This window comes from Anabrus simplex, chromosome 1, assembly GCF_040414725.1.
Source record: "Anabrus simplex isolate iqAnaSimp1 chromosome 1, ASM4041472v1, whole genome shotgun sequence".
In the NCBI taxonomy this organism is placed as follows: domain Eukaryota; kingdom Metazoa; phylum Arthropoda; class Insecta; order Orthoptera; family Tettigoniidae; genus Anabrus; species Anabrus simplex.
In genome coordinates this window covers 1,164,130,749-1,164,157,365 of record NC_090265.1, presented here as the reverse complement: position 1 = coordinate 1,164,157,365, position 26,617 = coordinate 1,164,130,749, and the positions used below count along the sequence as shown (strand labels likewise).

The following is a 26,617-nucleotide window of genomic DNA, read 5'->3' as shown; positions in this document are numbered from 1 at the left end:
ACCAGGTATGGATGGAGAGATAAAAGAAAGAAAATGTTGATTTGATTACATATTAGTGGAAAAAGGATATTGGAAAAATCTTATGTATGTTACAGCTATGCCTGAGGAAGCCTTTGGGGCTGACCATAAAGCAGTGATAGCAATCTGAAAGTAGACAAGGTCACAAACTATAATAGAAAAAAAGAGACAGAAAGACGAGGGCCTGTAAATTGAAGTAAAAGGAGGTTCAGGAAGAGTTTAGGACAGAATTACAAAAGCTGATACCAAGGAAAGATATTAATCATGTTGAGCTGGAATGGAATAATTTTACGAGTGCATTGTTAAGTCTGCAGTAAAAAACATGTGGCAGAACATCAGGATGAGAGAAAGAGACAATGGTGGAACAACAGAGTGAAAGATAAAGTAGAGAGTAGAGCAAGATACATAGGAACAAAAAGAGTTTGCAAAAAAGTAGTAGCAAAAAAAAAAAAAAAAGTTTGGAAACTTTCACCCAGGGAGTAAAGGAAGATTTGAACTTCGGGGGGGGGGGGGGGGGGGGGAGAATTTGGAATTATAAGAAACTGTAGGAATGAAGCAGTGAACACAGGATTTGTGAAGAATAAACAAAGAGTAATACTGACAAAACCAGAAGAGATAATGAACAGATGGAAAGTGTATTCCAGTGAACTGCTGAACATGAGAAAACAGACCGAGCGAGTTGGCCATATGGTTAGGGATGTGCAGCTGTGAGCTTGCATTCAGAACAGTGGGTTCAAACTCCACTGTCAGCAGCTCTGAAGATGGTTTTCTGTGGTTTCCCATTTTCACACCAGGCAAATGTTAGGGCTACCTTAATTAATGCCATGGCTGCTTCCTTCCCACTCCTAGCCCTTTCCTATCCAATCGTCACCATAAGATCTATTTGTGTCGGTGCAATGTAAAGCCAATTGTGAAAATAAAAAATAAAATAAAAAGTTAGAAAACAGACATGTGGAGAAGGTATCTAGGCAGCAGGTATAAAGGAAGTAACAGAGAAGGAATCAATGACAATGACAATAACAGAGGTGGAAGAGAGCAGTTAAAAGGATGAAGTTGGGAAAAGCTTTGGGAATAGATTACGTAGCCATAAAAATGGTCAAGGCTACAGGACCACCGGGGGTTCACTAGGCTTACAGGAAATGATTGGGAAAATAATTAATTAAATAATTAAGAAAGGGTATTAGAAGATTTACAGTAACTACCAAGGAATCACCACCATCTCCCATGTTGCCAAGATAATGGAAAGAAGAATTACAGAAAAGGTGGACAGCCAGTTACAAGAGGAACAAATTTGGATTCAGAAGTGGGAAATAACAATGGAACCCATTTTAATTTTGAGGCAGATCATGGAAAAGAGCTGGGAATACGGGAAAGATATATTAAGGACCAGAGCCCAGAAGTTAAGATATTTATTTTGGTTAAAATCGGCAGGCAAATAGGCACTTAAAATTCAGGAAATAGGCAAAAATTTATCAAAGCAGGCATTTAAAAAATTATTCCAACATGCAGCAAAATTGTATCATACTAGTTTCATATAGACTACTTAATAGTACACCTCTCTGTCACATTTGAGTACTTACTCTTTATTTTTTTCATTATATGCCACAATAAGATTTTTTTTTTCCAAGTTTTCAATTGTCATAGACAGCCGCCTCTCAAAGAGAATGCTTTCCAGCATAAAAAATGGTCGTTCCACTTCAACTGTAGTGATCGGAGCATACTTGAAACAAGTTATTTGGACTCATATCAGTAACAACAGAACTTTCACCATTTAAAGCATCATGGATGTTTTCAAGTTTTTCTAGGTCTTTATTAGCACTCATCACCTGTTTACACATGTCATTAACAGCCAGTCCTTTGTCTCCTGGTGCTCGCACCACCTATTATATTGTATCATCAATGATAGCCATAGATTACACCAAGTGTATCATGTCCTTTCTCCAACTTCGTAACTGCTTCAGGTAGCACACCATAATGTACTGTTATAAATGGCAGATCATTGCTGATTTCTTAATCATACAGCAACTTTTTCAGCTCACGAACTGAAGCAGCTTCATCTTCTGGTATAGCATTGATTACCTCATGTATCTTGTTCAGACTGTTGGTGTAATATACAGCAGCACAGATCCAGGTTCCCTACCTGGTGAAAACCGATTGTGGAGGTAGAGAGATCTCTGGTGCTATTTCCTTAAAAATATGGGTTCGGGAGGCAATTTTAGAAAGATTTTCTCTGTATTCAAAATCAACTTGCCAGTATGTGAATACAAACTGATTCTGTGCAGCCCGTGGGCTAGACACGTGAGATTAAGGATTTTTGGGAAGAGGACTTTCAAGGCTTCAGCAGCTTTTTTTCATATAAGGTATTGCATCCGTGACAAAAAACAGAACATCATCATGTTGTATTCCTTGTGGCCAGAGTAGCATTAAGGAAATTGTAAACAACTCTGTGAGAGTGGAACTATTTGCTCTCTCCATCTCTTCCATTGCCAAAGAAATATGTAAGGGTCAATTTGTGTTGCTTTCATAGTTCCGATGGTGACGTTGGCCATGTAATGTCCCACTGCATCCGTTGTTTCATCAATGGAGGTCCAGATTTTCTTTCTTTCGCGACCCTCCAGTACGAATCCTCTGGAGGGTTTCTTCATAATAGACAGTCAAATAAGTTTTTCTGAGTGTACATTCTAATGGAACCTTTTCATTAGTATACTTCTGCATAAACATCCTGAGGAACTTGTTTTCCAGTTTGCAGGAAGGAATTCCCGAGTCTAAGAAAGCTCTGCAGAAATCCAGAGAAAACTGAGATTGTCTGCTGGATGTGGCAACCGTTATTGATATCAGAGAGAATGCGCAGCCATTTTAGAAATCCCAGATGTGTGTTTGGCTGTTACAAAATGTTGAATTATAAAGTACCTTTCTTTTTCATGGTTAATAGATAATTCACATATTTTGCAGTAGAGAAAAGAACCATCAGTAGAGAGAGTGTCCGAACCAAATTCGCGGACATTTCCATGTAGTTTACTACTTAACAACATAGGCCTACTTAATTTTGGCATGATAAAAATATTACAGTGTACACTACACCAAAAATATGTTTAACAAGTTCAAGCAGCAGACTAAATGCTTATTCCACCTGTTACAGAAAATTATTATCCTTCTCACTCCTACCTTCTTTCCTTCAGAAATTGGGAAAATCCAACTCTGCATTGTTACAACAGAGTGCTCTTATCAGCTCAGCTATGGTATCATAGACAAAGGAGTGGTGTGGGAAGAAACTAGAATACTGGGGCAGGAATGTGGGTGCGAGGGACAATAATAGCTGGACCTATAATTGGAGACATGCCTAGACATTCCTCCCTCATCCCTTCCCTTCTGCTGGTTAAACCTCAATAACCTTGCATTTTTTTCAGTAATGAGGGCTTTGCCATTTAAAGACCTTTGTTAAGTTACATACAGGTTGGGATGGGATGAGGAAGAGTTATTTACAACTTCCTATAATTTTATCTTAAGATTGTGAATATATATCAATTTCACACACCATTACAAGAAAAATTATACCAAACAATCTAAAATTGCCAATTTCGTGAAAAAAAGTGACTCAAAATGTATAATAATTCATACTTTTAAAATTGAAAATAATATAGACAAAAATGTCTAAATTATAGATTGTGTGGTATCACTTTTCTTGTTATGTTGGTTAGAATTTATATATATTAACAATTTAAAGATAAAATGTCAAATAAAATAAATCAAGGTTTGATCAACTGAAGTCCACTAGGTGACTAATGGGTTGAGAGTTTAGTCGATCCTAATCCCGCCCAGCCACATTCCCTGTTTTATAGTAGTATAGAAACAGGTAAAATGTATTTACGAGGAATGACATTCTCAATAGAAATTTACGCGTTGTGAATATATCAAACCACACCCGGGCGACTGGAGTGGGACATTGATGATGATGATGATGATGATGATGATGATGAATATATCAATTATGTATCTCATTTTTATTTCTATTTTCATATACAGTAGTGAATTGAAAATGTTTGTGCTATTTAGCAGAAAGAATATGTAACAATGCAAATAGGCAAGAAAAGGCATTAAACCTTAAAATATAAATGACAGCCAAAATACACACACACAAACAAACAAAGGGCAAAATAAAAATTGTCCCTACCGTTCCCTAATACACCAAAAGACGCCTATCTACATTTAACTCGTCTATACATCAACCCAGTAAAAAAAAAAAGGCATTTTGCCTAACTTGTGGACTCTAGTAATGACTTTTGTAGACTTAGAAAAAACATACGGCAGCATTCCCAGGACAAAAGTTTGGCAAAGGCTGGCACCTAGGGGCATTGGCAAGGAAATTTTTTTTTTTTTTTTTTTGCGTCACACCGACACAGATAGGTCTTATGGCGATGATGGGACAGGGAAGGGCTAGGAGTGGGAAGGAAGTGGCCGTGGCCTTAATTAAGGTACAGCCCCAGCATTTTGCCTGGTGTGAAAATGGGAAACCACGGGAAACCATTTTCAGGGCTGCCGACAGTGGGGTTTGAACCTACTATCTCCCGAATAATGGATACTGGCCAATAACAATGATAAAAGCAATAGGGCCTATATGATAACTGCTGCAGCTGTGTGAAGACAACAGTGGGTATATCAGAATGGTTTGGAATTGACAATGGGCTAAAACAAGGGAGTGTGTTGTGACCTTGACTGTTCATAACGGTGATGGATAACATCGTAATGGCAGCAAGGGAAGATTATAGTGGGGAAACAATGAATGTAATGTTGTTTGTGGATGATGAAATGATCTGGGGTGAGGTGGTGGTGGTGATTATTGTTTTACGAGGAAGTACAACTAGGCAACCATCGTCTATATAACACTAATCAGAGAGAAAGAATGGAAGGAATCCAACACTTCGAAAAATGAAGATATCGGAAAGACACGGGCCACGAAGGGCATGAAAATGAAAGACTCCCTAGGCCTCGGAAACCTAATACTGTCGGGGTCGGAAAAGAACAAGAGTTGACCATGTGAGGTCGGATAGGATAGATGAAAGTGAGGAACCTGGCACAAGTAAGTGGAAGCAATGCTAGAATTCAGCTAAGGGCCCTGTTCGCCAACCCACGCTCTTAAAGTTCAGAGCCCCTGGGGCCCCTTTTAGTCGTCTCTTATGACAGGCAGGGGATACAATAACTCAGTATACTGAATAGAAGGATTGAATAATGGGGACCGAAGATCAATGTGGAGAAGAGTAAGCCCACTGCCTTCTGCTATGTACTACACGCCTCCACACTCTCCACACTTCCTATGCTTTCGAGCAAACATGTGATGGCTACATAATTTCCTGCGGGAGCGCTAGCATGATGTCATTCCTCTGCATGTATAGGATCTAGAGAACCAATTGCTTAAAGCTAAGACCGTGGTTTTACGTTGAAATTAGCGGGTGTTTTATACTGTAAGAATATGTATTGCATGTAGTTTGGTGAAATACTGCTGGGCTAGTTATCTTCAGAGCGGTATGTACAAGAAATTATTGTACCAGTGCATATACCATATTTTCTCGCATAATTAATGCTCTTGCATAATTTACGCATCCCAATATTTTTGGATCCAATGTGGAGGAAAAGAAATGTTCACGTATTTGAAGCACCATGTCTTCAAATATCCATTACGCAGATCCGGACACATTTTGAAATAAAGATGTCAACTACTCAGGTAGCAGCCTTCCTATTGTGAAACCGGGTATTCCAAATACCAGGTAATGTGCTGTTATCGGCCGAAGGAAATATCACTGCACTAGTTCAGGAAGAGATTCAGCGCAGAAGTAACTAGTGACGCTCTATTCCAGTCTGATACAAACACATTTTACGAGTGTTTCGGATAAGGGACATGTGTTTTCTGTGATCTCAAAATTGTTTGAGAGTCCACTGTGAGCAAGTATTTGAGTAATTCCGGTACTGCATCATATAAACTCGCGGTGATCATTTACGCTTAAACATACAGGGATGGGACAGTGGGCCGCAAGTATTCAATGTCCGAATGCAACGTGCGCTACCGCGGTAACAGAGAAGTGCACTTCAAGCAACCAAAAAGTCGCGCAAAGCATTTCGCGGACCAAAAAGCAGCAAAAGTTTCCAAAAGTAGGGGAGGATCTGCCTAAATATGTGATTTCGTTACACAATGTTGGATATGCCGTTTCTCACAAAATGCTGTATTATAAAGGATGAGAAATAGCTGCTGCACATGGACTAAATGTCTCGGATTTAAGGTTAGCCGAGGTTTGATGATTAATTTATGAAGGGAAATGGACTTTCTCTTCAATGAAGAACATTATGCCACAAAATTCGGAATGATTTCAACCAAGAAGTCACTGATTTTCATCGCTTTGTAATTGAGAAGCGTAAAGTGAAGAAATATTTGCTCTCCCAAACAGGAACCACAGGTCAGACGCCAATCAGTTTCCGTATGCCACAAAGTCGAACAATGGATAAGAAAGAGACATTGCAATGCTTGCTGTAACAGGTGATGGCAGAAAGCTTGCACCTTATGTTGTTCTAAAACGAAAAACAATACATAAAGTAAAATTTCAGTGAGGGATCCACATTAGTGTCCAAAAAAATGGGTGGATGGCCACAACACTCGTACAAGATTTGATACAAACGGTTTGGGGAAATATAGCAGGGGTCCCTCCTTCGATGCCCGGCCCTTCTCGTGTTGGACAGTATTCTTTTTTTTTTTTTTTTTGCCAGTATGTAATTATTACTTACATGAATTTTACTTTTATTAGTACACATTTATTTCACTTCAGGTAGTATTGTCAGCTCGTAATGGGAAGAATATTTTTCCAGTGTCGGTACTTCAAACCCAAATGTCCAACTTATCTGATGCACCCTATTCAACTTTTCAGAAAAAATTTCACACCGGAATTTTACGCCAAATGACGATCAACTGCAAGTGAGTTGAACCAACTGCGTGTATATTATATTTGATGTATCTTTTAAATGTAAATGAACTGTAAATATTTTTTAAAATATCTAAATTTCTCGAATAATTCATGCATCTGAAGTTTTCACCTGTATTTTTAGTCAAAATAGCGAGTTAATTACGTGAGAAAATAATGGTAGTAGTCTATACATATGTAAATTTAAAATGTTAAAATTTAATTTATATCTACAATTGCATGCCCACTTAATTTAGTGATTAATTACCACCAATATTACTAAAATTGAAAAATATTCCAAAATATTTCATATTCATTTAATACAATGTACAGCCTAGTTATAAAATGAAAGCTGGCAATCATCTAATGAAAGTACAGGTATATTATTATTTTTTTTTATTTTTTTTTGCTAGGGGCTTTACGTCGCACCGACACAGATAGGTCTTATGGCGACGATGGGATAGGAAAGGCTTGGGAGTTGGAAGGAAGCGGCCGTGGCCTTAATTAAGGTACAGTCCCAGCATTTGCCTGGTGTGAAAATGGGAAACCACGGAAAACCATTTTCAGGGCTGCCGATAGTGGGATTCGAACCTACTATCTCCCGGATGCAAGGTCACAGCCGCGCGCCTCTACGCGCACAGCCAACTCGCCCGGTGGTATATTATTTACACAATGGTTTATTGCTGTGTGCCGTACTGCAAAAGCCAGAGCGAAAAAAGCAAAAGCATTTCGTTTTACAGGAAAAATGCTTGATAAATGTCACGGGACAGTTCCGTTCCAAATTTTGAATTCAGAACATCCTTTGTTGGTAGTCTGCATTCTGCTGAAGCAGATTACTGTCCCAGAATAAAAATAGGGAAATTGAAAGACAATGTTGTTCCTTCCATACCAGTATTTAAAGATTATCCCAAGTATAAGATGCAAAATTTAAAATCAACACTACAAAGGTGACCAATAAAGAAACACGAACTAGGGCAAAACCCTGGAAAGGAGAGGAACAGAGTAGAGAATTTCGACTATGAATCAGCTGTTTACGATAACTATGCATGTGATACAGACGTTGATTCCCATAGGGAACCTGAATATTTGTCTAATGGCCAAGCAGGCATCAATTTTTGGTATTGAGACGTAGTCTCTCATAGTGCATTGGCACTGCCGGTGTCTCCTAGTAGCGTATGTGGTGTGGTGGCCTCCACGGTATGCACTAGCCATACGTCTTGGTGGCCAACTGATGAGCCCAACTTAGCACATGGGGGTGAAACCCTGGCAACCAGAAATGAGTTAGCTGGAAAATTTATAATGTCCAACTATGCTTATGTCAGTGAACTGGCAGATAGTGACAGTAAGTCTATTGGAGTGCAGACAACCAATAAGTGTTTTGAAGCCAACAAAGGAAAAAAAATTGAGACTGAAAATGTGGCACACCTATCAGAAAATAAAGAAGCTGGAAGCTGATTTGGAAATAGAGAAAGAGAAGATCGGTGAGTTCAGCAATCTGTATCATATTCATTTATTTATTCGTATCAGAAGCATTAATACTATAAATACATATATACTCTTACTGAATTATATATATATATTTATTTATTTATTTATTTATTTATTTATTTATTTATTTATTTATTTATTTATTTATTCATTTAAAAACAATAATGAACACCAATGAGCTCAATCCTGAAGACTCAAAGACCTCATTCATACTGGACCAAATTTTAAATTACAAGAAATTGTCACTCCATTGGTCAGAAAAGAGAAGTATGGAAGTATGGAACGATGTTCACTTCACGGCAACACACACAATAAGAAGCGTTATCTGGTAATTTATTTCTCTAAGAGTTATGCTTAAGCACTAAATTTTATCCAAGTTGCCTTTTAGGAGCACATTGAGTCGTACCAAACAGGAATGACAAATCTCGTCAAAGAAAGACTTATAGAAAGTGAAAGAATGAATGAGGCTGAAAAAGTGTGCTCCCTCATTATTGATGAAATGTCAACCAAGCAGCAATTGTTCTATGACAAGAAGGTGGACACATTTTTTGGTCATGAGGATACATCCACACATGTCGCGGCCAGTCGAAATGTAGACAGTTCTGGCATTATTATTTCAACAGAGAGCCAATAGTTTATTATGCTTCCTTACATGTGGCATATCAACCTCTAACAAACTTCGAAGAGGCTGTCTGTTGTCCAAGTGTACAATATGACACTGTCAGTTAAACAGGTTGAAACTATTGGTTTCGTAATTTTCAGATTGGTTACAGATAACTTACATGACAAATGATAAGATGACTATCCAAAGGAAAAGTACTGAAGTCACAGATTCCCCACCCTACCAATCAAGACCGACCTCCTTTCCTAGCCTTTGACCAGTGTCACATTCCTCAAAACGTCAGGACATCAATTTTAGTAAAGACCATGCACAATGGGGAAGAAGAAAGTACAGTAGTGTCTGCCAGCGCGCTGGCCGACCAACCGACATTCTAGTAGCTCCGAGATGTTAGTGGAGAAATTGCACACTAGTTCAATGTTCACGCTCTCAACCGGAGAGGAAAGGCGCGTAGTGCATAGCAGAAGACGATGGTAAGACAATGGTGATGAGTAGAGGAAGTAGAAAAGGGAAAGGAGCTATTAAAATTGGAGACAAGGCACTGGAAATAGTAGAACACTTCAAATACTTGGGAAGTGAAATGACAGAAAAAGGAAGACTGGATATAGAAATTAGTAGAAGGATACAACTTGCCACCCAGTACGGAGATTAATATGGAATAAAGATGTAGCAATGAAGGCTAGAGAAGTAATGTACACGGGATATTACGATACCCTAATGAACAGAGATCGGATTTTAAAGGGAATACCTTTTTTCTTTATTTAATTGGGAACAAGAAATAATCGATACTATGGGTAAAAACTTTATTTAAAACTCAAGACTGCTGTGTTTTAACTTCCCTTTTTTCCCTTTTCTTAGCCAGTGTTCCCTTTTTCTCCTCCATTTAACCTTATTTTCCCTTCTTTTAAGAATGTACGGCAAAAACCTCCAGAATTTATTTCACTTTGACGGAAAATACCTGCACAAAATACTGATGCAGTGAAAGGGGAGAAAGAATTAACACGGGTTCTATACCAAACTCACCCCAGAGTTGAGCTTGCCCACTGCATCCCCTCACCCCACCCGCAGGTGTTGTTGGACTCGTCTCATCCCCTCCAGAATGTGTGAAGCAGTTACAGTCGCTTGCTCGCTTCAGTAGCAGAAGCACAGTCATAGAGAATAGCACGCACCGCTAAGTGGCAGCAGGAAAGAGCAGTAGCTTGTAATAGTGATGGCAAAGTCGTCTTTTAGCAGTAAAATGTGAAGTGCGGTAAGCAGTTTCAAAGACGGATGGTACCATTATTCGATGTTCTCTATGTGATATTGATATTAAAGTAGATGGAACACTTATAAAGGACAGAATAATTCAGCATCTCAACAAAGCTATTCATGCAAAAGTTTCAAAATGGTCATTTCTCCAGAAATATCTTCAGAAGGCCGAACAAAAAAGGGAACGAAACTTTTTCTTTTCACTGACCTCACAATTACCTTTGTTAAATGCGGAATTCCTTTAAATAAGGTAAATAACCCAGCAATGAAGAGTTTTTCTTGGAGAAATACACACAACGCACTGTCCTGAGAAAGAGTTATCTACAACCAATTTATGAAGCTAATGTACAAGAAGTTAAGGAGGTTCTTGGAGACCATCCAGTTTGCTTCATTTTGGATGAAGCAACCGATTCACTTCCAAGAGCTGTTCTAAACATTCTTGTGATGCCATTGACAGGAGATCCATGAAAACCGATGTTGGTTGCCATGCACGAATTGGAAAAAGTCAACTCTACATCTATAATGCAGAGTTTCAATGACTGTTGTTTTAAATTCTGGCCATCAGGAATACAGTACAACAAAGTATGGCAAGTTCTTACGGACCAAGCATCATACAGGTCTCAGCATTTACACCATTGAAGCCTATGTATTCTAATCTCCACCATACAACTTGTATTGCCCATGCTACTAATGCTTCAGAAGACATTGATTAAAGCTCCAAGTAGCACACATTTTTACAAGGAAGTTACAGGCCTACTACTGCCTAAGTTTCCCATCATAGCTAGATGGGGGACATGGATTTCATGGGCTGTTTTCCTTTGTGAACATTTCACTAAGATAAAGAAATTTATACTGTCTTTGGAAAATGTTGAATATGCAGCTGTGGGATGAGCGAAGGACCTGCTGAGTCACTCAAATTTGGAGACAGAGCTGTATGCAGTGAATACGTTGAAGTTTCTTCCTGCTGCTATCTTGCAATTAGAAGGGCAGTGCTTATCCAAGGAGGTGCAATGGAGTGTGGTTGAAAGAACCGACAATATGCTTGAGAGATTTGCAAAAGAAAAACGTATGGCAAGCTTATCAAAGAATCCAGATATTGAAAAACTAGTGAAGTGCACTGATTTAGAGTTTAGATTAAAGACCAAGTATTCCCCACTGGTCTCTGTTGATGTTGAGTGTTCATTTTCTTTGTATAAAGATATTTTAAATTCAAAGAGACAAAATTTGACCTTCAAACATTTCAAAATGTTAAATGTCATCAGATTCAATTCGTTCTTAATGCAATAAACACTGTAACACAAGGACACTACATAAAAGAAACTAGGCCTATATCCTTAACATACTGAATGTTAAACATGTAATTGATTAAATACCATTCTTTATGCAGTAAAGTTACATTAGAAGTGATTAATTGATTATGCATACCTTTTTATTTTCCTTTAATCACTTTACCAGTTCCCTTTTTTTAAATAACCCCTTTTTCTTAATGAATATTTCCCCCTTTTTTTGGTCTTTTTAAATGAATATTTTCCCCTTTCTGGTCATTTTTAATGAATATTTTTACCTTTAAACGGTCTCTAAATAATGGAATATGTAGCAGAAACCTGGACAATGACTCAGAGAGATGAGAGAAGAGTACAGGTAGCTGAAATGAAATTCCTGAGGAGTATGGTACAGAACACAAGGAGGGATAGAGTAAGGAAGACATACAAAAGAAAGGTAAATGTGCAATTAATGGGGTGTGGTCCCCAAAGAGGCCTGGTGCAAGTCTTTCAGAGTTGCATTTACGAGAATGGGGCCCTACCTATGATGAAAACGGCACACAAACCCGGTTCCCGACCCATCGGAAGTAACCAATGAAGGTTAAAACCCCAGACCCAGCCAGGAAACTAACCCTGGACCAAAGGCCAGCTCTCAAGGACAAACTGGAACAGAACAGATTGAGATGGTTGGACATGTGAAGCCGATGAAGGAAGAAAGACTGCCGCGACAACACTGGAAAGACAGACGACAGGGAAGAGAGGAAGAGGAAGACCAGGATACGATGCGTGGACTCTAAAGAATAGCATAGGAAAACAGAACCTGGACTGGAACACAGTGCTGGATAAGGAATGACAGAGACACAGGACGAAGTGGAGAGGAACCATATTTGTCCCTAATCGGTGTCAGCTGGAAAAGAGGAAATGATGATCTACACACATGACGTTTTCTCTGTTTTTCTTTGTTTCCAGGTGCTAACCACCATGTGATACAGAAATATCACTTTGACAAACAGTACATAATGCAAAATAGACCTTTCCTACGCTCAATAATGGTCCCAAACTGTTCCAAAATCTGTTTCATCTGTTTCAAGAAAACAGATTTGTATTTTTTGGCCATAGTGGAGACAACAATATGACAAAAATATTGCATTATAATCGATAAAGAACCACTTACATGAAAACAAACCCTTTCAGAAAGTCAGGTACCCAAATAAAATTCAGCCTACTATAAAAACCAATAAATACTGGATATACATGAATTAACTTAAATACACGCACATCCAAACCAAATAGAACACAACACCACAGAAGACAAATATGTAACAAAACACTCGGCAATAGAATAATTTGAACGAACATGAACATAGCGTGAGAACAAGACGGATTTTTTCTTTCTAATTGCTTTACGTCGCACTGACGCAGATAGGTCTTATGGCGACGATGAGACAGGAACGGCCCACGAATGGGAAGGAAGCGGCCGTGGCCTTAATTAAGGTACAGCCCCAGCATTTGGCTGGTGTGAAAATGGGAAACCACGGAAAACCATATTCAGAGCAGCTGACAGTGGGGTTCAAACCCACTATCTCCCGGATCTGAGCACACAGCTGCGCGCCCGTAACTGCATGGCCAACTCGCCTGGTCAAGAGAGATTGACAATTGATTTGCACATTGCAATATTCAGGTGCACATTTCTCATATTATTAGTAAACATTGATATTTTATTTGAAAGTGGCCAATGAGCAAAGAACTTCCAGCCACTGCCATACAAAACTGAAAAGTTGGGATTTTAAAACCAATGTTTGAAGTTCACCAAAAATATGGTAAAATTGGGAGGAATAATGGAATGACCAGGCGGCAGGGAAAACTGTGGAAAATTGGGAATCTCCCACCTAAATCAGAAGAGTTGGCAGGTAAAACCCATGTTCCAACTGGCAAAGTTCAAATCTTCACTGTGACTGAAACCTATGGGTTCTCCTCATTAGTTATGCAGAATTTAGTGGCTTATTTAAATCATATACACCAGGTGCGAACTTACCAAGGTGTTGAGGACAACTCTGAGACTTCCCGTAGCACGGATAACAACTCGTGACTGCATTCCTTCAGGACCGTCAAAATCATTGACTCTGAGAGTCCCCCGACCACGTTCTAACCAGTTGCCCTTGTCATAAGCAAATAGCTTGCAATTTATCTGCCAAATAAAAATTAGAAGTAAAAATCAATTAAAATGACACTAAATAGCAGTGACTGAAATATATATATACTTTTAAAGCATTACCTGTAAAATGTTTACTTCCCCTTCCTCTCCGGTAACTACTGCTACCTCCTCAAACTTCCGTTTCACAGCCCTAGCTTCTTCATATTCTCGAGCTGCTTCACTTAGACTTTTACTGGGACGTTCACTTGACTCTTCCTGTGTTTAAAGAGTACAAGACAATGACAAAGATTTTCAACACACATGGCAAGTTAGAATAAAAACTAAATCAAACTTACATTATTTTGATCCTTGCAAATCACTGATGTGAAGAGCATTTCTGATGTCCCATTAGTTGTCACATTTGATCCAAAACACTGTAACATACAACAGAAAACTAAAACCTTGTATTTGGGTGATTTGTATAATATCATATCAGGTGAAAAGTGCAGGAGTCGACTGAACTGATGTAGAGATCTCCTAGTGTTTCAACGTTTCTACTAATAGATGTCTCTGGCTGTTTCATTCCGTTAGGAAGCTGAGGTTCCAGGCTTGTATTAGACGGGTATAGTTTCCACCTTGGAGATCTCTGACATGAAGGGAGGGAATTAATAATCTGTGATATTGGCAAGCTTTGAGTTGTAGACAACATGGCGAGCTGCAGTAGAGATCTTCTTATGGTCAGAGTGGATGATGATGATGATGATGATGATGATGATGATTAATTCATGGCCTAATTAGAGGAAAAAGACATAATGGATGGATTCCAAAAGCAACTGTGAGATCAGAAACCCCGCCATTATCACCAGCACCAAAGAGGGAGTGCTATTCTGGTTCCAAATATCCCTGGAAATATAACTACTATCTAAAACATGTAAATAACATACATACATCATTATAAACCATTATGCCTTTCAGCGTTCAGTCTGCAAGCCTCTGTGAATTTACTATATGTCGCCACAATCCTCCATTTGCAACTAGTGCTGTGGCTTCGTTTACTTATATACCCCTTATCTTTAAATCGTTAGAAACTGAGTCTAAAAACTGTCGTCTTGGTTTCCCTCTACTTCTCTTACCCTCCATAACAGAGTCCATTATTCTCCTAGGTAACCTATCCTCCTCCATTCACCTCACGACACCACCATCAAAGTCAGTTTAAGCATATAGCTTCATCTATCGAGTTCATTCCTAACTTAGCCTTTATCTCCTAAATCCGAGTACCATACTGCCATAGTACCCAACTGTATGTACCAGCAATCATTCTCGCTACTTTCATCTCTGTTACTTATAACTTATGAATAAGATAACCTGAGCCCACCCAGCTTTTGCTCCCGTAAAGCAAATTTGGTATGAAAACAGACTGATGTAAAGATAGTTTCGTCCAGGAGCTGACTTCCTTCTTACAGAATACTGTTGATCACAACTGCGAGCTCACTCCATTAGCTTTCCTGTACCTTGATTCAATCTCACTTACTACATTACCATCCTGGGAGAACACACATCCTAAATACTTGAAATTATCTACCTGTTCCAGGTTTCTATCCATCACCAATCTGACATTCAATTCTCTTGGATTTCTTACCTACTGACTTCAATTTAGTCTTCGAAAGGCTAATTCTCATACCATACTCATTGCACTTTTTTCAAGTTCCAAGATATTCGACTGCAGGCTTTCGGTACAAACTGCCATTAAGACCAAGTCGTCAGCATAGGCCAGGCTGCTTACTACATTTCCACCTAACTGAATCCCTTCCCGCCACTTTATACCTTTCAGCAGATGATCCATGTAAACTAAGAACAACAAAGGTGAAAGATTACAGCCTTATCTAACCCCTGCAAGTACCCTGAACCAAGAACTCATTCTACCATCAATTCTCACTGCAGCCCAATTGTCAGCATAAATGCTTTTCATTGATTTTAATAATCCACCCTTGATCCCATAGTCCCCCAGTATGATGAACATCTTTTCCCTCGATAACCTGTCACATGATCTTGACAGCCCCTCTGTGGTCTGAAACCAAGATGCCAGTGAATACTTTGCCTGGTATACTAATCTATGAGATATCTTGATAATTGTTACAATCCTTCCTGTTCCCTTGTTTATAGATAGGTGCAATTACTGCTTCTGTCCAATATGAATGTACCTTACCAACACTCTATGCTAATCTTATTATTCTATGAAGCCATTTCATCCCTGCCTTCCCACTATAGTTTACCATTTCAGGTCCAATTTCATCTATTCCTGCTGCTTTATGACAATGGAGCTTATTTACCATCCTTTCCACTTCCTCAAGCACAATTTCAGCAACATAATTTTCCTCCTTTTCATGAGTTCCATTGTTTGCGACACCACCAGAAAGATTTCCTTTTACGCTGAGAAGATTTTCAAAATATTCCCTCCACCTGTGCAGTTTTTCCCTGGGATCTACGAGTTCGGTGAATTACCCCAAAAAAATCTACATTTCCTTTTCCCCTCCCTTCCTAAGATTTTTTATTACTGTCCAGAAAGGTTTCCGCGTTATATTCAAAATCTTCCCAAGACTTCTTTTTGGATTCAGCAACTATTTGTTTCACTCTGTACAATTCCCTGTCTGCATAAGCCCTTGTTTGGAGCCATTTCTTATAAGCCTTCTTTTTACGTTTACAAACTGCTCTCACTTTTTCCCATCTTTACACACAGTTGTTCCTAGGCATTCCCTTGCTGTTGCTATTACTGTATGCCACCCATTCTCTTTCTATATCCTGAACCTGCTTACTGTCCACTGTTCGCTACTTCTCACGTATTACATCAATTTAATACAGAACTTGTGTGGTAAAATGTATCAGATATAAGTGATTGTAAATTCGATTTTTATAATTATTGTTATTTGCGTGTATATTATATTTACATATTATTATTATTAACTCACCACTTTAATTAATAATTTATATGTATAAGAACAGACTCCAAAATGTAGATGAGAGAGCCTGGAGGTAGTGACTATCTTTTCTCTTTCATCTATAGAAGGGTATTGGAGGGTTGATGCAAATGTAATAGACTAGTATAACTTGGAAACAATATTCTTTAACCCATGGTAAATAATGCAAAAATCGAGCTTGAATTACCATTACTATTATTATTATTATTATTATTATTATTATTATTATTATTATTATTATTAATGACTTGTGTGAGGTGTGACCATGAAGTTGTTTACATCTATTAATATTAGTATTGTTATGATTTACATAGTTGTGTACGAACTTTATTTGGTAAAAATATGATCATATTATTTGTGAGGTTATGTCATGAAACATTTGCTGTATATATATTTATATGAGTTTATTTAATGTAAGAACACATTATTAATAGTATATAATTTATTAATACCTGTATATATGATGTACACTGAATGAGCAAATGTCATGGGATAGCGGAGCACTGATGCGCAGGTGTGTTGTCTGCGCACCACACGCCCCCTGTGCCAGCGGCAGTTGTACAGGAGACCACACGATTAACAGTGTCCAGGGTGTATCGTGAGTGGTTGAATGCGGGTGTCACCGTCCACAACAGACGAACGACCGGCCGTCCAGCCACCCTCGATGACCATGACAGGCGACACCCGAGACGGATTGTCAATAGTGACAGACTGGCAACCATGCAACAAATCACGGCTCAATTCAACACAGGCCATATTAGACATGTCTCCCAGTGGACAATCCGTAGGAACATGGGTTCTATGGGGTATGGGAGCCGGCGCCGCACGCGGGTGCCACTGTTAACCCAACGTCATTGGGCATAACGACGCGCATTTGTCGCCAGTCACCAGTCACCAGGGATGGACACTGGAACAATGGCATAACGTGATATGGTCGGACGAATCACGATTTCAACTGCACCATGCCGATGGGAGGCACTGTGTACGGCGCAGACCACATGAAGCGATGGATCCCGCCTGCCTCGAAGGTGATGTCTAGGGCGCTGGTGTCTCTGTTATGGTCTGGGGTGCATTTTCCTGGTATGGAATGGGCTCCCTAGTTGTTCGGGAAGAGACTTTGAATGGTACGTGGTACGTTGAGCTGCTCGGAGACCATCTCCACCCATTTTTGGCCTTCCAGCGCCCAGACGGTTCTGCGGTGTTTCAAGCTGATAACGCGCTGCCACATCGCTTCCATGTCGCCCGGGAATGGTTCCAGGAACATGCAACAGAGGTCCAACGACTGCCATGGCCACCCAGGAGCCCCGATATGAACCCTATTGAGCATATCTGGGATGTCCTGGAACGCAGGCTCCGTGCCATGGATCCTGCACCCACGAAAAGACCAGCATTGGCGGTCGCTCTGCCAACGATTTGGTGTCAGCTGCGTCCAGAGGACTACCGGGGATTTGTCGACTCACTTCCACGGCGTCTCACTGCAGTTCGCAGGGCCAGAGGAGGCCCCACACGCTATTAGGTGACTATCCCATGATATCTGCTAAGTCAGTGTATAATCCAATGCAACATTGTGCAACACACTGTAATAAGTCCAGAACAACGGAATGTGCGACTAGAATTGTGTAGAAACTTCCTTACATTGTAAATAGGCTATTGAAGACTCTCAAAATCATGAGAAAACATGCTCTGTCATATTCTTCTAGAAGCCTGGCCAGGCAACGTACATAAAGATGCAGTCTTAAGGGTGGAGTTGTTTTAATGAGACTTGTGTGGAAGTCATGTTAGCCGAATGTTTGAAGTCAAGTATGTGAGTCTGTTATGTTGGTAATTGGTTGTGACATGCTACTGTAGTAGTCAAATGTTTGTCAAGATGGCAGTTCATTCATGTGTGTAGAATATGTGTTAATAACTTGTAAATAAAACAGTGTACACAATTGACAGCATTTCATGTACGTCTTTGTGGATACATCAGGGTGTCATTGTTAAAATGTATTCACTGTCACAGTTTTCATCAGTAATAACATTAGACTAGATAAAGGATATGCAATAACTAATAATTTAATATCTGATATGATAGGAGAACATGATATTCAGAACGGGAATGGGTGAGTGCATATTATTAAAAGTAACTGAGAGAGAGAGAGAGAGAGAGAGAGAGAGAGAGAGAGAGAGAGAGAGAGAGAGAGAGAGAGAGAGTGTGTGTGTGTGTGTGTGTGTGTGTGTGTGTGTGTGTGTGTGTGTGTGTGTGTGTGTGTGTGTGTGTGTGTGTGTGTGTGTGTGTGTGTGTGTGTGTGTGTGTGTGTGTGTGTGTGTGTGTGTGTGTGTGTGTGTGTGTGTGTGTGTGTGTGTGTGTGTGTGTGTGTGTGTGTGTGTGTGTGTGTGTGTGTGTGTGTGTGTGTGTGTGTGTGTGTGTGTGTGTGTGTGTGTGTGTGTGTGTGTGTGTGTGTGTGTGTGTGTGTGTGTGTGTGTGTGTGTGTGTGTGTGTGTGTGTGTGTGTGTGTGTGTGTGTGTGTGTGTGTGTGTGTGTGTGTGTGTGTGTGTGTGTGTGTGTTGGGGGGGTGTTCGTAGTTCACTTTAACTAGTTTGCATTAATATCACTTTGATAAGAATTGAGTGAAGATTTCACTTCAAAAGGATTTTTTTAAATAAACAATTTTAAAAATTACAGCCAATTTTAAAATAATTTGCAAGCATTTTTCTTTTACTACCAGTTTTATTAAGGCATGAATTACTCATTTTACAATATAGCATGAATAGTAGTCTACCTTTTAAAGATCAATATATTTTAATGACATTTTTTACAACCTTCTTTAAGTCGCACTGACACAGATAGGTCTTATGGCGATATTAGGATAGAAAAGGGCTAGGCATGGGAAGGAAGCGGCCGTGGCCTTAATAAAGGTACAGCCCAGCATTTGCCAGGTGTGAAAATGGGAAACCATGGCAAACCATCTTCAGAGCTGCCAACAGTGGGGTTTGAACCCACTATCTCCTGGATGCAAACTAACAGCTGCGTGCCCCTAACCGCATGGCCAACTCGCCTATTTCTTTTTAATGAAAACTTTTCTTTAAAAAATTCTGCAGTTGCACTGAAAATGGATTGGCATATTTGGTCTAAATATTGTGGGGTTTGGCTGCGCTTTTCTTTTTTTTTAGAAGTATAGAAAATAAATTATGTTAGTAAGTTCCTTTTTTATAACGCCCCAACTCCACAATGTTTGACAAAAACAAGGCTAAATAAAGTTAAATGATAAGATGTACTAGAATTCAATACTTGGCTAGGAAAGAAGCTGGTACGTCACAGACGTTGTTCCAATAAAGTGACAGTATAGCTCATGATGCAGCCAAGAAAAAATATTCTTTACTACAACAATACATAACTAACATGAAGCCAAAATAGACAACATATTAGATTATAGGTTTTATCTGAGGGCATTTTGAACTTCAAAACTGCTCTCCTGAAAAGAAAGGAAAATGGCACTTATCATCATTTACCCCTACAGTCTTCAATTGCAAAGGCAGTAGTGTAAAGTAGTGGTAAGATTTATTACAAATAAATCATCAATTCTGCAGTCCGGATCCATGGCTAAATGGTTAGTGTGCTGGCCTTTGGTCACAGGGGTCCAGGGTTCGATTCCTGGCAGGGTTGGGAATTTTAACCATCATTGGTTAATTTCCCTGGCACGGGGGCTGGGTGTATGTGTTGTCTTCATCATCATTTCATCCTCATCACGACGTGACACACAGGTCGCCTACGGGCGTCAAATCAAAAGACCTGCACCTGGCGAGCTGAACCCGTCCAGGGATCTCCTGGCAATAAAAGCCATACACCATTTCATTTCATCTATTCTGCAGTGGAGGTGACCACAAAAGTCCAGAATACATACATAAGAATGTTAGTACCCAGTGTAATTATACGAAGAAAGCAAAACTTGCCTAAACAAGACTCAGTGTATTACCTGATGAAAATCTGGTGAATCCTAAAGATGGTTTTTAAATTCTAAGGGAGATATTAAGAGACCTGGAATTTAAAAAGTGGTACTGTCAGTGATTTGTTCATCAATGTAAATGAAACTCCACAGCCTGTTTCCAGTCATTCGACTGGGTCAGGAATGGTATAATGGTAAAAATATTGTCGACAAAACGTATCCAGAAAAATATACCATTCATTTTGCTGGTGATTTTTTTGTATTCAAGATTGCCCTTATCCATTTCTTCTAGGATTCCTGATGCTGGTGCACCCATGGGAAGTCCATTTTATTGGTAAATTTCATTGTTAAATGTGAAGTAGTTATTATTTAAGGCAAATTTTAAAATGTTAATCAACTCGTTAATTTCTAAGGTACTCAAATGACTATGTTTTCGTAAATTGTTGTTTAACTGAATAATAGTTTCTTTTATTGGGATGGTAGAACCGAAGACTTCCTACAGCCCATACTAATCCTAAAATTCATAAAACCAATATTACTATTAGACCGATTATCAATTCCAAGAACAGCCCAACATATAAATTATCCAAATATATACACAATTTTCTCAATAAGAACTACAAATTTTACAATAAAACAATTATTAATAATTCAGTTGATTTGCAATATAATTAAAAATATAAATATATAACCTTCCCATTCTTTACATTCCTTCGATATTATCAACATGTACTTTGAGTACACATACATTAAAATTCATAGATCCACCTATTGAATACTTCATTTGATCAGAGAAGAATCACCTGTTAAAAGTTATGAGTTTCATCCATGTTGGACATCTTCAGCTACTATATATTATAAAAGACTAAAACATTTACAATTAAAACATTTACAATTAAAACATTACAGTGTTAAATGAGGAATATCGTAACTTCTCTGCTGGATATCAAGTATTTAATCCATTTGATACACCGTAGATTAACCAAACCAACAAAATTCAATGAATGGATTAACATGTCTATCTAGTCATAAAAACATTAGGTTCACAGTTGCAACAACAATCCACATAAAAATCTTTAAAACATTCACCGTTGTGTGGTGGCACTATATCTTGATGGATTAAAATGTTCAAGTGAATCATTTTTCATTTACCAACACATGAAACAAACATCCATGAGGTGGGGCAATAACAAAGCGCATAGTGCGGAAATTTCTCTTGTTTGTAGTGGATTTCTAACAGGAAATATGAAACTTGAGAATTCTTGCCAAGAAAAAAAGGCAAATGTAGATATAGGATACAAAACTTGTGGAATGGCTAAAAGACAAGGAAAAGCAACAATTAATTAAAATAAAATGGGAGGGTTTAATAAAGAAAATCTACAGACTTCACTGACAACTTACTACCTGCTGGCCCCATTGGATGTTCAAAGGCTATCTGTAGCCGTGTTTGTATGCAAATAGTTTTCTGCGTACTACATGAACGCTCTGGCTGGGAAGCAGCCTTGTCAATGCCAGCTGGAGAGGCCACAGAGGGAGGGACTGGAGTACGTGGGGCCATGTCGAAGCTTGACAAGTTAGGGGACAGACCCTTTCTTACGTTATGGGTGTTACGTTGTTTTTTAATGACTTTAAATAACTCATCAAATAAAATGATAGGTTTTTCAGAAATTTCATTCAGATTTCCCATGGGATTGAACCTCTGATCTATGTGAATGAAGATGCTCAATTTTAAATATGTAAAATACTGAGATCTTGACTTAATGTAGAAAAAGAATTACTAAAATCTGCCATGTGTATACTCATAGCAGAGAACTTATTGTATTTCATAGTGTTAGTATTGTACCCATCAAATTTGGTGATTAATTAGCATGTATTTATTGCCAGCATCAGTTATTTTATTGTAAGACAAGGGCTAGATTTTATTATTGGCGAGCTGTGCCAGCGTGTAATAAGTGGCTTGACAAGTTTCAGTGAGGCAAATGTATTGATCGGCTCGCCCACCTTTTGATCAAGGCAGCAAGAGAATCACGTGACAAACTGGATATCTGAAGGGTAAGCTCTGTGCCTGTGCACACCCGATTGCTCTCCACGAAGTTCTGGAATAGTCCCAGCCAATAAATGTAGTCCAGTGTGAACCAATAACCTGCTACAATAAAACACACACCTCCGAGCTGGAGGCTATAAATCTGCTAACAGATTTTCTGCTTGGACCACGTCTTATTCTGCGATGCTCATTCTACCCTAATTTTACGGACATCAGCTCGCTCTACTATTTTGGTTATTAATTTACTCTAACGGAATATTGCCATGTGGATAGATCCACAAGCATCGAATCTAAGTTAAGTGTGATAATAAACAACTCGGTTAGAGTTTCGTCTGGTTCGTGCACCTTCTAACATTTATTGTGCCAATTAGAGCTCATTTCAACCTTGCACGTGAAGAAAACTACAATCCACCAGATATCGTCACCAACTTCAAGATGCACTCTACAAAGTCAAGAGGAACATCACCTTCATCGTGGGATGTCAACTTCCCTGCCATCATGAATTGCTAAGCATGTAAGGCGATTCTAGTATCAGGAGGGTGAAAGTGATGGACGCGCTGGAATATTGAAGACGTCGGTCAGGAATCGAACCCATCCTAAAATTTAAGTACCATTTTTTGTGAATTCTATCCGTCACCTGTGTAGAAACTCGATGATTTATCTTCTTTAGCCAGTAGTTCTATTAATTTTGCAGTATTTAGTCATATTTCACACTTCCAATCATAGTAGGTTTTTTTTTTCCTAGGGGCTTTACGTCGCACCGACACAGATAGGTCTTATGGCGACGATAGGATAGGAAAGGCCTAGGAGTTGGAAGGAAGCGGCCGTGGCCTTAATTAAGGTACAGCCCCAGCATTTGCCTGGTGTGAAAATGGGAAACCACGGAAAACCATTTTCAGGGCTGCCGATAGTGGGATTCGAACCTACTATCTCCCGGATGCAAGCTCACAGCCGCGCGCCTCTACACGCACGGCCAACTCGCCCGGTAATCATAGTAGGAACAAGATACACTTGTTACATGTGTGACCGAGATTTTTAACTCTATCAGTGTAGTTTAATGTAGTACATCATCTGAATGATTTTTCAATTTTATGCCCATATTTAAATCATACTTAAGAATAATTGACCTCTTGATTAATACTGGATTTAACTTACAATTGTAACACTTTGAGATACTGTGAGATGGAATTGGATGTGGTTCCATTTTATTAGAATTTAATTGTCTCTCATCTATGCATCATCTGACAATTAGTTAGGATTGTATCATCTGGTTGTAGATTCATTTTAAGATTGTTGATGAGACTTGATAATCATTAATAATAATAATAATAATAATAATAATAATAATAATAATAAATTCAAGATACAAGATCGGGTTAAACATTAAATTAATGGCCTAAGCAATAAATAGTAATTGATTAATCTTTGAAATGATATTTGGCGTGCTCTATGTTATGAATTTGCCTGGAATATTGGTGATCCTGTAGGATGAAATTATAGTGATTTTGAAGCTTGTGTGTGGGGAACACAGCATCTTATTGTAACGTTGGAGCATGTTTTAGTCACATTTCTTATGTGTAAGGATAATAATAAGTTAAGTGATTCTTACCGACCATGTGTTAGCAATTTGAGATGATAACCCACCTGACGGTACTGATTATTGTTTTCTGTCAGACCTTCGGATAGTAATCTTTAATTCTAATTGATCGTCATCGTATGCAACTAATACATTCTGAGAAAGTGATAACTCTAATTCAATCATGTACCACATGTTAAGTCGAGCATGTTTAACGAACCTAAGATCATCTATTTGATTCAACTGACTTTGATCATGAATAAAAGTCATGAAATAATAAGTATATGCCCAGGATTTGACTATAAATAATGTAGATAAAATTTTGTGTACCCAATGTGTGAATGATTTGTGTGAATGGCATAGTTAGTAATATTTTTCAGATATAAATTGTGAACAATGTGCTTTAATCTGGTCATGTGTTCATCACGATAATCCAGATTATTTCAGCGTTGTCATTTGTCAATCTATTTTGCTGTGGAAGTGTTTATTGAAATCACGTTAACTTAATGATAAGATTTAGGTTTTTATGGGTGGAATTAAGATGAATAAGATCATATAGTTTGAAGGCAAAAGCAATGACTAAACAATTAATGATTAAATAATTAAATGATTCAAGGAGTTAATAATACGACAACTCTATAGTTCAATGAATCGCTGATGCAGAAAGCTAATATGCTTGTAAAACTAGATCAGAGGTGTCTAATTCCAGGACAATAGGTGTCAAAATTTGAGTGTTTTATTTCATGTTCATTAATTCTATATCATGATCATGTGACAACAGAAATAAAATTTGAATGAAGGAATTCAAGGCTAGTCAAACTGGGGTATTGTTTTAAGACTCAACATTGATCTTAACGTCATGTGGCGATGCAATTTGCATTAATTAGACAGGTTAATAATCCCAGTGTTAAAGGTAATTAATTGAGTAATTGAATTATGACACACGACTATCTGAAACATTCTCATAAATTGAAGAAGCTAATATAACCTAAACTTGAGATAATGTAAATAATTCTTGAATGGAAGTGTAAATAAGTTATTCACCACGTGTTTAAGTGAAATTTTGAATTAATTTTGGAACAGAGGAAGGAGCCAATGAAGGCCTAATTTTGGTTTGTTATCTTTCTAGAGCATAACCTTCTGCCTAAGCAGATGAAGAATTAAATCAGTTTTGTTTGTACAATCAGATCATGTCAACACCGTGTAAATTATAATTTTGAAAGGCAGCAAGAATATTTTATGACTTGTTTTCTTATGAGTGCTAATGGAGTAAATGTCAAAAATTGTGTTTTAAATTTGACCTTTCATATGGTCGCAAATCCTATCCCTTTTAAATGCCTCTAATAGAAGGTCAGCCTGTGAGCGAATGGTCCCCCTTGGGATCTCTTGTCCACTGGCTGAGCTAGACCGGGAAAAAGGGGGCATTTAAAATGGCTTATCCGAATGTGGGGCTCGATTTAAAGGCTACTTGTTAGTTTTTAAATGGCTTTCCGAACCTAGGATTTGATCTTGTGCTGTTCAGTGTTTATGACATTAACAAGATCGGACAAACATTTAATTTAAGTTGATTCTGTAATATTTATTCGCCCAAATTTTTGTGGTTGACATAAGCACGCGTTTTAAAATGAGCATTTCTGGTTTATGAAGAAGATAAAATGCTCACTGTTAACTAAGAAATTTAAAATTTTAAATTCAATTAGGTAAATATTCATGAGCGGTGTTCCGGTAAATTAAATTTTCACAGGGTTAACAAAGTATCGCTTTTGCTATTGGATTGGTTTGACTTTTGATATTCCCGCGTCCTGACGGAATCCCTCTCAAGCTAGTACAGCCATTCAATTATAAATATTTGTTAAACAGAAGGACTTCAACATATGTTGGTAGAGATGGAAAGGAGAAACCGGGAGGCTATGGCCACCCTACAAGCAAATTTTGAGAAAACCCTTAGTGATAATCTTAATGCTAGCCAGGACAATATAAGACAAACACTTTGCAAAGAATTTAGTGATACTCTTAATACTCTTAATACCAATACCAATCAGATAAATTTAGAAAAATCGCTTAGTGACAAACTTGGTGAGACTCTCAATGTGAAGCTAAATGACATTCAACAACAAACCAATGAAAACATCAGACTGTGACATTAAACTTCTTAGTGACAGGTTAGCCTCAGTGCAGAGTGACCTTGTGGTAGTAAAACATGATTTTGCGTATATGAAAGGTGAGGTAAAGGAAAACATCACCAAACCGATGGCTGAAATGTCTAATGAATTCAGCGAAGGATTAGCGCACGTTCAGCAAAACATCATGTTCGGGCTAGATAAGTATAAGTCTGAAGTCGAGCAATCGTTCCAGAACGTAGAGGACAAAATAGATTATAATA

The 26,617-nt window shown here is 38.4% G+C and overlaps 1 protein-coding gene across 1 annotated transcript in view; it reads right to left on the bottom strand.

The window, feature by feature from the left end:
• The window catches only part of RanBP3 (ran-binding protein 3), a 345,810-nt gene that overhangs the window by 136,073 nt on the left and 183,120 nt on the right, over positions 1 to 26,617 (bottom strand). The window contains exons 11-13 of the mRNA XM_068225428.1: positions 14,070 to 14,147; positions 13,855 to 13,989; positions 13,615 to 13,767 (exon numbers count right to left, since the gene is read on the bottom strand). Of these exons, the coding sequence (XP_068081529.1) occupies positions 13,615 to 13,767; positions 13,855 to 13,989; positions 14,070 to 14,147 (366 nt within the window). The remainder of the gene's footprint in view (positions 1 to 13,614; positions 13,768 to 13,854; positions 13,990 to 14,069; positions 14,148 to 26,617) is intronic.